General features: G+C 40.3%; 1 protein-coding gene across 4 annotated transcripts in view; it reads right to left on the bottom strand.

The window, feature by feature from the left end:
• The window catches only part of ticrr (TopBP1-interacting, checkpoint, and replication regulator), a 29,678-nt gene extending 12,165 nt beyond the window's left edge, over positions 1 to 17,513 (bottom strand). For 2 of the 4 annotated variants that reach the window (XM_038307535.1, XM_038307537.1), the window contains exons 1-11: positions 16,427 to 17,513; positions 12,896 to 13,133; positions 12,383 to 12,600; positions 9,665 to 9,893; positions 8,386 to 8,524; positions 7,392 to 7,519; positions 7,062 to 7,262; positions 6,681 to 6,823; positions 918 to 1,018; positions 742 to 835; positions 569 to 651 (exon numbers count right to left, since the gene is read on the bottom strand). In XM_038307535.1, the coding sequence (XP_038163463.1) occupies positions 569 to 651; positions 742 to 835; positions 918 to 1,018; positions 6,681 to 6,823; positions 7,062 to 7,262; positions 7,392 to 7,519; positions 8,386 to 8,524; positions 9,665 to 9,893; positions 12,383 to 12,600; positions 12,896 to 13,133; positions 16,427 to 17,101 (2,249 nt within the window). In that variant the 5' untranslated portion in view covers positions 17,102 to 17,513. The remainder of the gene's footprint in view (positions 1 to 568; positions 652 to 741; positions 836 to 917; positions 1,019 to 6,680; positions 6,824 to 7,061; positions 7,263 to 7,391; positions 7,520 to 8,385; positions 8,525 to 9,664; positions 9,894 to 12,382; positions 12,601 to 12,895; positions 13,134 to 16,426) is intronic. The other 2 variants (XM_038307536.1, XM_038307538.1) reach the window with 1 other exon arrangement.
• Positions 17,514 to 17,746: the final 233 nt, after the last annotated feature.

Genomic DNA, 17,746 nt, shown 5'->3' with positions numbered 1-17,746 from the left:
AGTTCTTGGAAAAATGTATGTTGCCTCTTATCCTTTAACAATGTCAGAAACAAGAAGGGAAACTAAAATAAAAACAGGTTTCCTTTATTAAATTATGAGTAAGGACAAAAAAAAAAAAAGCAAATGGATTCAGAACAACCAGAATGTCAATAATTTGTTTCAATTAATTTGATGTTATTGGCTTGCTGCTAAAGAAAAAAACCACCAAATTCTGTTTCTGAGAATTTAAATAAAACCATAAATGTTTTTTTATGGCTTATGTAATCAAGAGAGCTAAGCTAACATATTCAGCAGACAGCCATCCACCTCCGTTTCGATCCGGAAACGGATAAAAAAAAAAAAAAAACACACACACAAAAAGTGCCTAAAATTTGCAATGAATTAGCACATTAAAACAATACGGACACTGCACACGCAGATTTCACAGGGATCACTTATTTTGCAGCCCTATTAAACTAAACTTAAATTAATTTTATACTCTAGCCTATTGAGATCCACATGTAGGTTAAAAACTGGCCACATCATAACTCAACTCAAAGAAACAGTATTTCTGCAGAGGGACACTCACCCTGGGAGGACTTCATCTTGAAGGAACCTCGCTAGGCACACTGGGTCTTTAGTTAATGAGATTATCCGGAGTAATTCAGCTGCCTAACACAGACAGAATAATACAACTTCACTTTAGAGAAATAGGAACGTTTTCCCAAAATTAAATTTACTAAACTATGTTGATCCTCTCACCTCCTCTGCTATTTGATCTGCATCCAGCGAGTCAGGCAGCCGAGAGCAGAAACGCCTGCACAGCTCCAGCCGTAACATCACCTGCAGTTTGCACCTAGATTAGAAAGTCTGAGTTATTTTAAGTTAGAATGATCCATATATGAGATCAAAAGAAGGAAACTGCAAGAATGACTCACTCTGTGACTTTGTTCTCAGCATCCTCAGCCCCTCTGTAGAGCTGACGGATTGATTTGCAGTTCTTCATGAGGTGCTGATGAACAATTGAAACGGCCTTTTCCTACAGATTAGACAAAAGCTAGTTGATTCCAACTCTTCTGCTACATTCGACCGTGGTCTGTCACCTCTTTTTCATATTTTAACTTCTAACAACACACATAATCAAATGGTAGAAACATAACTAAGGGTCAAAGTGGAAATATAAATATTTGTTTTTTAATATAAAGGCAAGAATTAAAGAATATGTATAAAATGATATAATGATCAACTAGGATAAATTTCCAAACATCCTGTATATATTTATGTTTATTTTTCAGCTTCGATGTAGCTTAAAGATAACTTTAGTAGGTTTATATTAAAGGCCAGAATAATAAATAAAGGTTTAAATAATAAAGACTGTTTGAATTTAACAATAATTTTGGCTGAATAAGCCAAGCAGATATGAGATCAAATTTCTTTCCTATTTCCATTAGTTTTTTTTAACTGACTGTGTAAAAATGTGCAGTGCTTTTATATATTTGTTTTACGGTAAACATCCTTCCCTGATTTCTGGATTGCCTCTTAAATTTCAAACAGAAAGGAGCGCGCCTAGAGCAGATTTATGGTGTGTGATGGTAGATGATCTTTTCTTTTCTCTATGTGGCCTGTCTAAATTATGCTTAAAATGCTCCAAGTAATAAAAATCTAAAGGCTTTTACAGTATGCTGGGCGCCTCCAGAGCAGTCAGGTGACGAATCACAGCCATGACGTCAGTGTAGTTAAACATTCTCTCACAACATCAGTTGGATTCAACTGTGCAACTCGCTAGGGTTAATTGTTTTATGAAATAAAATATCTCAGAAAAAAATTAACTTTGGCCATCAGGTACTTTATTAAAACTATACAACAGAACAAACAAGCCGTTGCAACTTATATTAAGTACCTGATGGCCAAAGTTTATTTTTTTCTGAGATATTTAATTTCATAAAACAATGAACACTAGCGAGTTGCACAGTTTAGTATAGCTGCATCTCCAGACGGATTTCCATATCATAATGGACTGGGCTCCAGAACAACAAGAACCGCGATGGATAACAGTCAGTTAGCACAGCTCGAACCCCACCGGCCCGCAGCCATGAGCCGAACCGGGTACAAACCACATCCGGAGGGCGACGTTTCCCATCTGGTGCTTGGACCGCTCGCTGCGATCGGATAACTGATGGACCGCCTTTCCTGTCCAGGCTCAGCAGCGCCGCACAGCCTGCTATCCAGAACCAGCAGCACCGCACACAGGGCTCCAACACTGACCGCCAGCCTTCATGCCCAGCCGCCGCAGCACGCTGCCAACCCAACCGAGCCACCACCAATCCAAAACCTGTGATCCCCTCTTCAAACAACATGTTAGACTCTGGTTTAAACTAATTAAAACACAGCAACATCTGGAAAATGTTCTGAAAGGTAATGAACTTCCAGCGGGTCCACATAAGATCAAAGAACATTCATCAGCGATGATTAAACCAGCGAGCTTTAATGAAACCTCCTGGCATTTCTGCTCCCTGTCGCAATAACCCCCCTGTATGGGAAGCTATTTAACATTGAATCAGTTTAACTGATCATAGATATCTATGACATCATTCTGAGCAAATCTGCAGTTACAGATCTCTGTAATCTTATTACAGCTCACTGAAATAAGAGTTTTAACAAGGGAAACCTTTGTTGCTACTTTGGATACCCAGTCTAGCGATTATGTTATAAATGGGCTTGCCATACCGATGGTAACTGTCCAGCTTCCTTCAGTACGAAATAAAAAAGAGGAGCTTCTGTTTTTCATTTCCTGCTGCTCTGAACCCATCCTCAACACCATCTTTCTCTGAATACACCAGATCAACACCCAGTAAAGCCAGTGCCAGCAGCTGCTCCTGGATAATTGATCCCAGCCGTACGTCCATCTGTACAGAACCCAGGATCTGCTGCTGCAGGGAGACTCCTCGCCTTCCAGGGAGGTTTACAAAAGGCTTTGCCTCCACTGTACTGCTTCACCCTACATCCAAACCACATTCAGCTGATAATTGGTTGAGACTAGGCTGAACGATTATGCAAAATCTAAATTGCGAATATTTTACCCAAAATTGCGAGTGTGATTTTATTCCAATTTTTCTTTGCACTAACCCCAAGCTTGTGGATGTTTCACCTCCGGGCTTTCAGTTTTCGAAAGCTTGCTTGTCCTGGGAGGCCTTTAGTGTAAGTTTTTACTTCTGCTTGCATTTGTGAATCAGTTTGCTAGCTGCAAATCTTTCTACCTTTCTATGTGGCAACAAATCCACCTCAAGCATTTAATAACCACCTAAAAGCCTGGAGGAGGAAATTTAGTGTCTTACTCTTCGTCGGGTGTAAGACTTATCCCTGAAATCGAAGGGTTGATTCCTCCACCCCAGCCTTAGGCTTTCATTGTCGTTTTGTCCTTCGGCAAGACACTTCACCCGTCTACTAATGATGGTCAGAGGGCCCAGTGGTGCCAGTGTACGGCAGCCTCGTTTCTGTCCGTGAGCCCCATGGCAGCTGTGGCTACAATGTAGCTTGCCACCATGCGTGAATGGGTGAAGGACTGAATGTAGTGTAAAGTGCTTTGGTCAAGTCTCCTGACTTGAAAAAGTGCTATATAATTGCTGGCCATTTAACAATTAATTATATCGGGATTAAAAATCAGTGCCTCTGCAATTTGGAAATTTGGTTTTATTCAATTAAGATTATATTGCAGTTCAGACGGCAATTAAAAAAAGTTCAGATTTTTAAACATTTGTCAAATGTTGCCTCCCTCTGGACTAGAGACAGACACGGGAGTGGATTTTCACTCCTGTCCCGTCCCACTCCCACAGAAAAAAAAATGGTGTCCCGTCCCGATCCAGAGTAGAAATCTACCGTATTTTCACGACCATAAGGCGCACCGGACTAAAAGCGCAGTCTCAGTTATGTGTGCCATTTCTGTATTTAACACACACATAAGGCGCACCGGACTATAGGGCGCGTTTTTTATATACAGGTACATGTCCTCTTAGGTGGATTTTCCCACTTAAAAACATATTAAAACTACTTTATTCCCACTGATCACAGCAAATAAAGCTGCAAGGTGTATTTATTACAAAGTATTATTCAAACCTGGGAACCGGCCGTGAGAGACACATCTCTGATGACACAGGGCTGTGATTACTCCTCTGATACAGTTTATTGACGCATAAATTAACTTAAAACATAGGCAGGATAATAATCTGGATGAACTGACTGCAATGATTAAATTTTCAGGTGGACTTTCTCACTTAAAAAAATTTAGATTATTTAGATGAAAAAACAACTGCGGAGGTGAGCCCGGATGCGCCGCGGCCCAGAGGCTGCTGTTGAAGTAAGTTTTCAGGTAGAAAAATAGAGCGGGAGCAAAACTGAGTATGATTGTGCTTTATTCAAGTATTTATTACAGAGTATTAATCAAACCCATCAAAGTCCTCATCCTCTGTTTCTGAATTAAACAGCTGCGCTAAATCCGACATGCCAGTTTCCCCTTCTTCTTCGCTGTCAGAGTCACTTTCCGTGCCGGGCGGCTCCTTGGAAATGATGCCGGCTTTTGCGAAAGCTTGAACAACAGAGCCAGCAGACACGTTAGTCCAAGCATCTACAATCCATCCGCAAACGGTGGCGTAACTTGCCAGGCGCTGCCTTCCACTTTTCCTGAAACTGTGGTCTCCGTCGGTCATCCATCGCTCCCACGCCGCTCGCAGCCTTACTTTGAACGGCCGCTTCACACCGATGTCGAGCGGTTGAAGCTCCTTTGTCACACCCCCCGGGATAACGGCGAGCACAGTATCCATTTGATTCACCTTTTTTTTCACATCGGCTGTGAGATGGGCACGCAGCGATGGTGATGCGTGGAAAAAACCACCTGGTCTCCTCACATAGGCTACACCTCCCTCAGCCACGCTTTCATCATCTCCTCATCCATCCAGCCTTTTCCATTTGCGTTAATATCATATGTCATCAGAGCGCTGTGTCTGTCTCGCTGTCAGCTCCCAGATCTGCTTCTCTGATTGGTTGATGCGGCGCGTCCAGCAGCAAAACTTCAATTTTTCCATCTCGAGCAGCAGCAGCGCGTTGGCAGATGCTTAAACGCTCCTGCTGCTCAAAACGCGCTGCAGGACCTTTTGCTGCACCTATACACGCGTCAACCATTGACTTTGCATGTAAACTCGCTGCTTCTGCTGCACCTGCTGGGTCCGGTTCACACCGATGTCGAGCGGTTGAACAGCGAGCACAGGGTTAATTTGTTTCCCCATGTTTTTCACATCAGCTGTGAGATGGGCACGCATGGAGTTACATATTAACAGCGATGGTGATGAGTGGAAAAAAAAAACACCTGGTCTCCTTACATTCAGCCACTCTTTCATCATCTCCTCAATGAGGTGGTCTCAAAAGTCGCAGTTACAACACACATAGGGCGCACCGCACCATAGGGCGCACCGCACCATAGGGCGCACCGCACATTTTGAGGGAAAAAAAAGACGTTTAAGTGCGCCTTATAGTCGTGAAAATACGGTAAATCCTGTCCCGTCCCACTCCTGGTGAAATTACTCCCACTCCCATCCCGCTCCCATTCAGAATGACTCCCGCTCCTGCACCACTCCCATTCTTGTTGTTTTTGAGCGTGGGTGAAAAACTCAGAGCGGAAGCACTGTTGGTTTTTGGGTCGTGTAGTTTTTTTGACTCGCATTATAGTGTAGGCTTCAAGGAAAAAAACTACCAAATGGCAGCGCCAGTACTGGATTTTTTTTCTTTCTATTTTATTTTATTTTTTAGCATCGATCCTAGTTTTTTTTTTGTTACTATTTGTTTGCTCCCGTTCCCGTCTGCTCCCGTTAATGTTTAATCCTGTACCGTCCCAATCACGTGATCGTTACTAATACTGACTCCCATCCCACGGGAATCCCACGGGAATCCCGTGACCTGTGGGATTCCCGAAAAAATGTCAGTCTCTAGTCTGGACCTATACCAGCTTCGCTCTGGCCGACCGATTAGCTGCTATTGGACACGCCGCCATATAGAAATCATTCACCCAGAAGCTGCATTCGCATATTAGAATCCTTCTTTTCAGTCTATATCTTGGCTTATATGAAGAGAAAGATGGTAATTCATAGCAAGAGTTTGTGTCACTTTCATATCTAGGGCTGCAAATAAAGATTATTTTGCTAATCGATTAATCTATCCATTATTTTTTCCGATTAATCAATTAATAATGAGATAGCCAAAGGTTCCTTTAAGAAGATTTTTTTATGAAATTAAACCAGGAGCAACTGAAATTTTTCCACTTGAGGGGTTCTGGATAGAGCAGATTGGCAGAAGTAATTCTTTCAACTTAAATGCAAAATGTTTAAATATTTTTTTACAATCCTGGTATAATTCCTGCTCTAACACTCTGTCAGCTAAACGCATGTTTTAGACTCTTAATTACTAAATAAGTTGACAATTATTTAAATAATCGATTAATTGTTCCAGCCTTATTCATATCTAAAATAAATGTTTATTTAACGTTCAATTGCCTGTTTAATGTACACATTTCCAAAGTGTCTGTTTTTGAAACAGTGAAACTGAAAAGCATGTTAACCATAAACAGAATCACACAAACAGAAATCTAAGCTGCAACAAATAAGATAAGGTGAATTCTTTAAGCACAAAAAAGAAAATATAGCATTTTCTCTCACCTCCCAGTCTGATTCAGCACCCAGGAAGGTTTTGACAGCGTATAGCAGCTGTTGTACATTCAGTAGAGATGAGGTTCCCTCTGCTACAGTCTTGTCATAGCTGGCCTTCAGATGACACAGCAGCTCTTCCTCACTGGAGAAACCTGAGAACCGAAAAACAAGAAACACTAAATAGCGTCCAAATCAGAGTCCGCCATAAAACTTCAACTAAACCAGTCCAGTTCATTCAGTCCAGTTTAACAGAGCTTTGCTGTGAAAGTCAGGAGACCAACCCCTCAAGGACCAAAAGTCCTCCTCTTGAGGTATGAGATTTATCTCCTGAACGTTTATGCGATAAAATGTATAACAGCGACCAGACCAACTGTAAACAGAGAGCCTTACTGAGAGCAGCTGCTCCTCCGGGTTTGTTTCTGTCACTGTTTCGTTTTTTCCCTGGTCTGTCGGCACCCCTGCTCTCACTCCCCGCCGGCTCACTCTCAGTTTTCTGCGCTTTGACATTCAGGCGCGCCACATTCAGCATTTGCAAAGAGCGACTCATTGTCTTCATTTTCTGCTTCACAGGAGTACGATGGGCACCTCCTACTAGACAGGAAGTGGAATAAAAATCACATATCAAGGCATTAAGAAGAATAATCTGAAAAATAAAAAGCTCTGCGAAGATGTAGGGAGTTTAAACTACCAGATAAAAAAAGACAGGGAAAATCTACGCACGTTTCTTGGCCCTCTTGCTGAATGTCTCCTGGGATCCCTGGTACAGTTCAGACAGAGCGCTGACTAGATCCTGATGAGCCTCAGAAAGATCATCATCTGCATGTTGATCCGGCGCCGCATGAAGCAATCTGCAAACACGACATGTTAGAAGACGTTTGCTTTACCTTTTTAATCACAAACACCTGGTTCTCTTTGTGCCAACATAACCTCAGCAAATCAAGTCTGTTTTTATTTGCACTTATATTCTTCTGACCAAGTGTGGTTAACCCTTTATACGGCAAGTTACAGTTTTGATCACTTGCATACCCCTTACAGATGGAGTCCCCCCCCACGTCCCTCAGTGAGGTCTAGAAGGACAAGATCTATATCCAGCCATTCAGCAAAGATACTTCTACATGGCTGCACATCTTATTTTGGCCTTTGACCAATTAGATGAGCCCTTGAATGATAGATTACCTACTGGAAATTAAGTTGGGGGGAAAAAAAGTAAACATGTCAAGAAAAAAAAGGTAGTAAGCTAATTGAAATGTTAAAAGTAAAGTAAAAAAATTAATAAGCCTATTTAACAATTATATTTAGGGTTATAAAGGTGATGTTGTACCAAAAAAATTTGTTTCTTTCATGAATTTCTTATAGAAGTACTTTTGTTATTTTTATTAATATATTCGGGTATGTTGGCATTTCTTGTTATTTCATTAACATTCATTTTTTACATCAAAATATCCATATTTTTTTAATGTTACAAAGGTAATAAGGTAATAAAACTATTGGCTTGAAATTATTATCAAAGTATTTCACTGAGTGGCCTATAAAGGGTTAATTTGCTCTGTAATGGATAGTGATTTACCATCATAAGGAGACAAGTCATCTACACAGCTAGAAATGCAGTAAAAAAAAAAAAATATTATTTTATCCGTTTCTCCTTTTTCAAACGATCTTTGTCAAATTTGTACAAGCTTGACCAAATACAAACAGAAGAGTGTCGCTCCTGTACCTTATTGACTCCATTAAAGTGGCGCTCACTCCTGACTGATCCGACTGGGGGAACCAGGTCTCCAGCATGTTGGTTGTTTTGGGCCTGTAGCTGAGTTCCTGTAGAACCCACTCTGGCGCCTGAGAATCCTTCACCTCATCTTTAAAACAGACAACAGCAAAGTTATGTACTTAAATCTCTCAAAACATTAAAAACATGTCGCTGCATTTATCTCTATGCATACAAAACATTTTATTTCATAAATACAATAAATAAAACCAGACTTCTCTGCAGGTTTCCCACCGATCGTTTCCCAGGGGAAGAAAAAAAAAATGGTGATATGAGCTGAGGAACAGGAAATCATACTAAAGTGCCAAAATCAAAGTTTCAAATCAAAGTTTATATCTAACTAAATGCAATGCAAAACATCAAATCTAAAAACTCAGTCTTGAAGGCTAGAAGAAGGAAAAATGCATCATTCATATTTTTCTTCCTTCAATTTATTAACATGTGGCAGAAATTACAATGAATAAATGGACTTATTTCAATCACGCCTTCTGGGAATTTGATCTCAATTCAATCTGTAACTAAAGCAAACAGTAAATAAGTTAGCAGACGCTGCTGATGGAAACAGTAAACATGTACTGTAAACAAAGACAGTAGCACCATTTACACCAGCCTTGTGAAACGGTGCTGAGAAAGGTCAGAGCACGGTAAGAAAGATAACTCTTGAGTGTAAATGGAGCACAACACAACCGACCCGTGCTAAATCTAGAACTAATTCTACAGTAGGACTCGGCACGGTTCATCTGTGGCTCAGTTCTCTGATAAAGAGCGCATGAGCAGATCCGCCTCATCTCCTATTTACCATTTCGCAGGTTTTCTGGCGTGTCCAGCTTTGCAATTCACCTGTTCACAACACAACACGTCTTCTCAGCATATTAACAATAAACGGTATGAAAAGTGATGTGCGACCTGGGATGGTGCAAGGACCGAGGCTCTAACTGACAGATTGGATTAGATTATAGAGGATATTTATTAATTCTGCTTTTCTTTTGAAATTCCATCTCCATAACTTGAAACATGTCAATGTTCCCCCCTTATCTGTAAAATTACGTAATGATTCCAAAAATGCTTTAAAATCAATCCACTGGACTTGGTTTCCAGGTTTAAAATTCAAATTGGAAACAAAGTCCAGTGGATAGATTTTTAACTTTTTTTTAGAATAACTATGACCTGGATGACTAGGAATCTTCACCAGAATATTAATGTAATGAGTTTAGTTTTATTTGGTTCCCACCTTTGGGCCCTTCGCCGTCCTGATTCATGATGTCATAGATTACACCCAGGACACTATTCACCACATCTGGCAGATCAGCAGAGGTTTGGTCTGAGACGATGATATCTGTGCTCATCAGCTGGTCGTGCTGTAAGATGTTTGGCTGGAGAACGGTGAGAAGAGCCGTGGACTGGGACAGCGGAGAGAAGACAGCTGAGCACAGCAAGCCTTTCTGACTGACTTCAGCAAGCTGTGAGGACAGAGGAAGGAAGAAAAGGATCACAGGTCAGTAAGGAAATGTTCATTCATTATTCGATTCATACATTTTTCATTTCTGTTCTAAAACATGTTCATTGTCCCAACTGAGTAACATGGGTTAGATGAAAAAAACAAAATAACAAAGAGCATGGGGCTGCTTTCCTCTAGGGTTTGGACTATACTATACTATAGACTTTATAAAAATAAACCACTGAAATTAAGCTATAAAAATATGATCTGCTGGTTACAGAAGACTTTCAATAAGCTTCGTTCTGAGAAAAAAAGTTTTCAACTCTACACTCCAGTTAAATAAATGAGTTTGATGGATTTTACTCAGTCGGCACTTTGTTTACTTTTCAACGTAAATTGAGAACAAGACATTCCCAACGTCACACCCACACGATGGTCTGCCCTGTTCTGAGCTAGAAAGAGTTCGTCTCCCTTACTTATGATGATGAAAAAGCTGTGAAGGTTGAGTCAGAGTCAAACCAAATTACATTCACTTTGGTTAAACAATGAACAAACCTAGAGAAAGAATTGAGCGTGTTATGGGAATAAGTATGTCTTGTCTACAACCATCCCTCACTCAGAAATTTTTTGGCCTTGAAACAGAGTTAAAAACATTTTCTTAAGAGAATAAATGGCATATATCAATATATGAAAAAGAAATTAATAGAAATCTAAATTTTCCAACCACAGTTTCGCCCTTTCGACTATAAAACAACATCTGCTTATTGTTTATGGCCATCATAGTGAACAGATGTGTTGTCTTGCTATAATCCTACTTTCCGAGGATGCATTGTGCATCATTTTGAGTTTGATGGAATTGACTGGCAACCTGTCCAGGGTGTACCTCGCTTCTTGCCCATAGATGGCTGGAGATAGGCACCAGCACCGCTGGTAACCACAGCTCCCATAAAGCGTGACGGAAAATGGATGGATGGAATAATAAAGTTTTGTGTACGAATGTTTGTGTATGTCAAAAGTAAACAACTGTCACCCGATCGATGAAACAAGACTGATCTCTTTTTTTTGTATTGAACTACAGCTTTTAAATGGAAATAAAAACCTTTTATTGACACACATCTTTGAATCTAATTGTGAACTTTGTGATGAAAACATTTTATCAAGTCTGTTTCTATATAGTATGAGTTTGATTTATGTTTGGACCAGATACTTAGAAAACATTACGTCAGATTATATCAGCTAATTTGCACAACCAGAAATACATCAAAGTCGTCCTTGTTTCTGCTTTATAAATGGATAGCAAATTCCTTTTTTTCCCTACTTATAATTAGCGTACTAAACTACAATTTGCAAAAGTTTAATTTATTTTCTGAGAGAATAAATGCGTTTACACCATTTCTGTTATATCACTCGTTTGTACCCGGTCTTTACCAGAGGTGCAATCCTACTCTACTTCCTCCTAGTTTTTTTCTTATAAATGTACCGTAGTCGTTCTGTGTTTGCCTTCTCGGTGAACTTTTTTTAGTATATGGTGCATAATCTAAAGAGATAAAACTGAAATGAAGACGAATCGTATTTCGCCGAATGCTCCGAGCAGTCCAATAATGTCAGAGAGAATGTAAAATGCATCAAATTCTATCAGAAAAGTCATTAATATGATAGTTTAGCTTTTTCTTTTTATAATTTAAAGATATAATAAGGACTTTGAGTAGCATTATTACATTATTTATGTCAATCTGGATGAATATTTTCTTTGAGGTGTGCAAATAAGCTGATGGTACAGATTGTGCTACCAGTGCAGATCGGGGAGGGAATTTTTGGGGCTGATATAGCTTTCTATTCCTGTATTTACATGATAGAAATTACAATTCCTGTGCAAATTGTCTGTCATCAAGATCATGACACCTACAAAACACGTAAAATGATAAATGTTAAACAAGTTTTAATCTGAACATAAAAGAAACCTTGACTAGGATATTAACCAAAACATTAACAATAGAAAGCTAACAGAGGGAGCAGCAAGTCATCCCCTTCACATGATTTTAAGGCATGGCTGCTGAATCAGCCGACACATGCTCGCGTCAGCCAACACCAAGACAAAATGCTAACGTTGGTCAAACATTCATCCGGCCCATTTACTCGTCTTTCTCTGGTAGGTACCATTTATTGGATGAAAACTGCCGTGTTTTTTGTAGTAAAGTATCTGCTGTAAAAAGCAGGGAAACCAAAATGATTAACACAAACCATTTCCATGCCTTTCATTTCTAAAACTAAAGTTTTAAATATTCCTCCTCATATGAAAAGCACTGCGAATGTCTGGACAGGGCTTTAAAAACTCATGCATATATATAGTGGAAAAATATGCATAACACAAAAACCAAGTTGGATTTTTGGTGGATAGAGTCCTGATTATGGTTCAATTCAACAGCACCAAAATGCCTTTACCCCTGGGAGCATGAATGTCACAGAACATGCAAAAAAAACAACATGTGGTGCTTCTTGTCGGCCTCTCACCATATGAAGAGAAAGGGCAGACAGCTGCCTGAGCAGATGAGAGAAGGCAGCAGCTTCGTTGTTCTGCAGCACCCACGACTCTGTGGACGTTTGTGTCAGCAATGAAGCATCCCAGCCCTGCAGCACTCCTTTTAGGTACACCTCTGCAGAGTCCTGCAGAAACCTCTGACCACGAGACACCGGCTCCACCACGATGTGGCAGCTATGAGTCGAATTTTCTAATTCAGTAAAAAATGAAACACAAGAAAAAGCAAACAAACATCTATTATAAATCGATACCAAACTTCTCCACTTCAATCATCTGCAAAGAGTTGAATTTTGGTATCTATCATGTTTAGTCACTTTTATCGTTTGTGCTCCATGTGTTACAGTTTTTTAAAAAGTGCAAAGTTATTTAAAAGGATAAGACGTATATTAAGAAGTCCATTTTAGTTTGGATTGGGATAAACAAGTTTCATACATAATACACTGAACTTTGTTATTTGTGTTAATATATCATCTGTGTCTACGAACCATGATCCCACCGCAGAACACCAGATGAGGCAGGAAAAGCCAGATGGTGGAGCTTCTCAGGTGACAGGAGATATCCGATGCTGGAGTTGATCAAGAACGTTTCTCCCTCAGGTCCTGAGTCTGATCTGCGACTGGAGCAGAGGTTCAACAGGGCAACCACGGGGATCACTCTGCCACCAACTTCAGCGAGTACTGCAGACAGCTTGTCAGAACCAAAAGAGTCCTCACAGCTCATTACCTGCAATAAGACAAGAAGATTCAATAAACTATGTGGGACACTGTTAGATGTTCCTTCTGGATGCCATTTTTTTCAAGCCAGAAGTAACAGTTCCCTCTAGAATGAACTTGGAAGGTCAAATTTACTGGAAAGTTTTGTTTCTTTTGGTCTATATTTTGCCTTACGCATGCCCAGATCCAGTAATAACCTTGAGGTAGAATTTAATATCTATAAACCAGGGGGGTTTAGGGGCATACAGAGCAGAAGAAATGAAAGAGGAAAAAAAGCCAGCTGGTGGAATCTGAGTAAACAAGAAAGCGTTTTCAAACCATTTCAAGGATAGGCTGAGGAATCGTCTTGGTGCGACAAAGGTTTAAAACTTGTATTCTGTTTCCGAATGCTACGTGGCAATGATGAGCTGGACACTGAGCTGTATTTTGCTGCTATATTGCTGCTGTTTTGTATGTGGAAATGCAGTGTTTCAACACAGTTGTTACTTTTCAGGTTTTGTGACCAATAGTTTTTATTTATTTATCTAGATTTGTATTATATACACTTCCTTATTTATCTTGATATACTGTATATACCTTGATACACCGTATATACACTATATTGCCAAAAGTATTTGCTCACCTGCCTTGACTCACATATGAGCTTAAGTGACATCCCGTTCCTAATCCATAGGGTTCAATATGACGTCGGTCCACCCTTTGCAGCTAGAACAGCTTCAACTCTTCTGGGAAGGCTGTCCACAAGGTTTAGGAGTGTGTTTATGGGAATTTTTGACCATTCTTCCAGAAGCGCATTTGTGAGGTCGCACACTGATGTTGGACGAGAAGGCCTGGCTCTCAGTCTCCGCTCTAATTCATCCCAAAGGTGTTCTATCGGGTTGAGGTCAGGACTCTGTGCAGGCCAGTCAAGTTCATCCACACCAGACTCTGTCATCCATGTCTTTATGGACCTTGATTTGTGCACTGGTGCACAGTCATGTTGGAAGAGGAAGGGGCCAGCTCCAAACTGTTCCCACAAAGTTGGGAGCATGGAATTGTCCAAAATGTCTTGGTATGCTGAAGCATTCAGAGTTCCTTTCCTTGGAACTAAGGGGCCAAGCCCAGCTCCTGAAAAACAACCCCACACCATAATCCCCCCTTCACCAAACTTTACACTTGGCACAATGCAGTCAGACAAGTACCGTTCTCCTGGCAACCGCCAAACCCAGACCCGTCCATCAGATTGCCAGATGGAGAAGCGCGATTCGTCACTCCAGAGAACGCGTCTCCACTGCTCTAGAGTCCAGTGGCGGCGTGCTTTACACCACCGCATCCGACGCTTTGCATTGCACTTGGTGATGTATGGCTTGGATGCAGCTGCTCGACCATGGAAACCCATTCCATGAAGCTCTCTGCGCACTGTTCTTGAGCTAATCTGAAGGCCACATGAAGTTTGGAGGTCTGTAGTGATTGACTCTGCAGAAAGTTGGCGACCTCTTCGCACTATGCGCTTCAGCATCCGCTGACCCCGCTCCGTCAGTTTACGTGGCCTACCACTTCGTGGCTGAGTTGCTGTCGTTCCCAAACACTTCCATTTTCTTATAATACAGCTGACAGTTGACTGTGGAATATTTAGGAGCGAGGAAATTTCACGACTGGATTTGTTGCACAGGTGGCATCCTATCACAGTTCCACGCTGGAATTCACTGAGCTCCTGAGAGCGACCCATTCTTTCACAAATGTTTGTAAAAACAGTCTGCATGCCTAGGTGCTTGAATTTATACACCTGTGGCCATGGAAGTGATTGGAACACCTGATTCCAATAATTTGGATGGGTGAGCAAATACTTTTGGCAATATAGTGTATATTGTTTATTCTTAATGCAACTTTTTCCTCCTTGTTTGCACCTTCTTTATTTACTATGCCAATATGTGACCTGTGAATTTCTCCACTGTGAGATCAATAAAGTTAATCAAATCTAATCTAAATTATATGCATTTTTAATTTTAGTCATTGTGTGTTTTCTCAAAAAGATTTCTACTTATGTAGCCTGGTGAATATAGTGAGTTTACTTGTCAATGGAACTATCCCAGTTCTCCAACAAATGATCTATTACCAAGACAGTTTCTTTCGGAAGAAATGAAAAAAAAGTCTCCCGGTTTCTTATATTTCCAAAGTAAACTCTATCCAGATGTGATAATACAGTCTGCAAAGATGTTTGAATAAAGATTCAAAGTATGAGGTAAATTTCCGTTTATAATTATTGAGAAATAGGAAACACTGTTTCATCACTTTGATTAGGATATTAGACAATTATATTGAACAAAAGGGCCTGGTTCATTTCATCCCAAAGATGCTCTTCTGTGTTGTGGTCACAGCTGTGTGCAGACCTGTTGAGTTCTTCCATGCTGATGAAAAAGTGAAGCACAACCACCCACAACATTCGGTCTCAGCAGATGGCCGCTCACACTGAGCCTGGTTCTGCTGGAGTTTTTTTCTTGTTAAAAGCTAAAAAGTTTTTCCTCTCCACTGTCGCTACAAGCATGGATAGTGGAAGGGATTGCCTTTGAGTCAATGATTCGATGCAATCAGCTGGTTTTCCTTAGATAGAAAACTGACTGAAAACTGAAAATCAATCTGACTAGATGATCTGGTGAACTGGAAAGTGCCTTGAGATGACATGTGCTGTGAATTGGACTATATAAATTAACTGAATTGAACCGTACAGAGGATTAAAACATCTGGTTCTGCTTCCTGTCCTGGAGTTCCTGTCCCTAAAGCTTCTATTAGAAAAGACAGAGCTTATTTATAATTGTACAACATAGATTTAGATCAGGGTTTTACATTTTAGACAAACTTATAACAAACTGCCTAAAAATAAGCACCTGCAGCACCACACATAAAGAACTGAAAATAGCTTCAATAGAAGCCTGTAATGATCAGAAGAGAGGAAATCTGAGCAAATGGTAAATAAGACAATTATTCCAGATGATATCAAACCTGGTTTTACAATGAACATTGAACAAGAGGCATCTAACAGGGATTTTTCAAAAGCAAATCCCAAGGATTACGCCAAAAGGCTGATGTAAACAAAAGGGCCACACACAAAAGAAACAAATACAAAAAAACAGAGTAGTTTCTAACTTCCTTAAGCAGTTTATCTGAAAAAAACTATTATTTTGGACTATATGTAAATCAAAGAACAGCTACTATAAATTCATTCTTAGGCATCAGAATAAATGTGTTTACATCATTTCATTCTTAGGTTAATCAGTAAAACATGAATGTTTGATGGCACTATGTCCATCATATTGGAGCACTCACCTCAAACTGTAACCGACTGTCAATCCAGTGAAGAACAACTTGTTGCTGAACAAGCAAGTCGTTAAGACTCTTTGGCAGGATGTATTCGGTCACATCTGATGGCAGATCGTCCTCTTTTAAAGACAGGTAGTCCAGAAAATGGGCCCTTGAATGGGGACACCGTGAGACTACAAACACCATGTTCCTGCCACTGCAAACAGAGTCATTTAGTTGCGACAGAGCAAGTTTTCCAACCAGACCAGACTTCCTGGGCCTCAGGGAAAGTTTGGTAGGAGAGGTGATGTCTGGTCTGTCCCACTGGAAGTCCAACAGAGTTTCCTTCACAGCGTTTTGAACAGAAACCGCTTTATTTGTCTGTCGCCTGTGTTGAGAAGGACGCACTTTATCCTTCAGGTCAAATCTGGCTTCAAACTCCTGCTCAAAATCCTCAAATGTTTTGTTTCGCAGCTCCTTAAAGTCAGATCCTCTCGATATGACGCCCGCATTGCGACCAGCCTTCGCCTGGAAAAAACTGTAACCCCAACGCACCTTCTCAAAACCATATTTGTAGCCGAAATGCAAAAGGATATATAATATTCCCCGTTTTATGAAACTGTTTCGAACATCGAGCCGACCGTCTGTCTGGTAATCTTCATAATCGACATCGATAACAAACACTAGGTTGTGCAGGGCCATACTGCTATGATATGGCCATAAATACAGCCCGTTTAGCTCAACAAAATGGTGAAAACGGATCGGTTTTGGTCAAATGTTGACTAACAGCTTAGACATATCGGTCTCTTATATCAAGCAATAACTTTAGCCTCGTTTAAAAGCCTAACTTTAACTAACTTCATACTTTGACGCTAAGCGCTACCTGCTAGCAAACAAATATTACTACATACAGTTTTATAAACTTCAGTCAAACGCGACGCCTTAGAAATGTTTAAACGGTGGTTGTTAAAATAGCCTAATACTTCCGCTATAAAACTGAAACTATAAGACCTAAAAAAAAGAGGTTTTCTAGAATTCTAAAAGAGTAAATACAACCTTACTCGCATAAATAAGTAAACAACATCGCCATTTTCTTATTGCTGCCCTTAACCGTTCGCGCTTCTTGAATAATGGTCCCACCCCTCAAATGTAATTGGTCGTAACTCAAAATACCATTAGTCTGATTGGTCGGAGGTGGATTCAAGCCTGCGTCACGAGTGTTATACGTACTCTTCATTGGAGGAATGAACCATCAATTAACGAGAGGTTTCTGACACAGGAATACGTGACAGATTGACAAGAACAGGCTGGTTTAAAAAAAAAAAAATAAAGGTTGGCTTTAACATT

This window comes from Cyprinodon tularosa, unplaced genomic scaffold (assembly GCF_016077235.1).
Source record: "Cyprinodon tularosa strain WSP-4 unplaced genomic scaffold, ASM1607723v1 ctg613, whole genome shotgun sequence".
Lineage (NCBI taxonomy): Eukaryota > Metazoa > Chordata > Actinopteri > Cyprinodontiformes > Cyprinodontidae > Cyprinodon > Cyprinodon tularosa.
The sequence above is the reverse complement of the archived record's forward strand: the minus strand, read 5'-3'. Positions and strand labels throughout refer to the sequence as shown.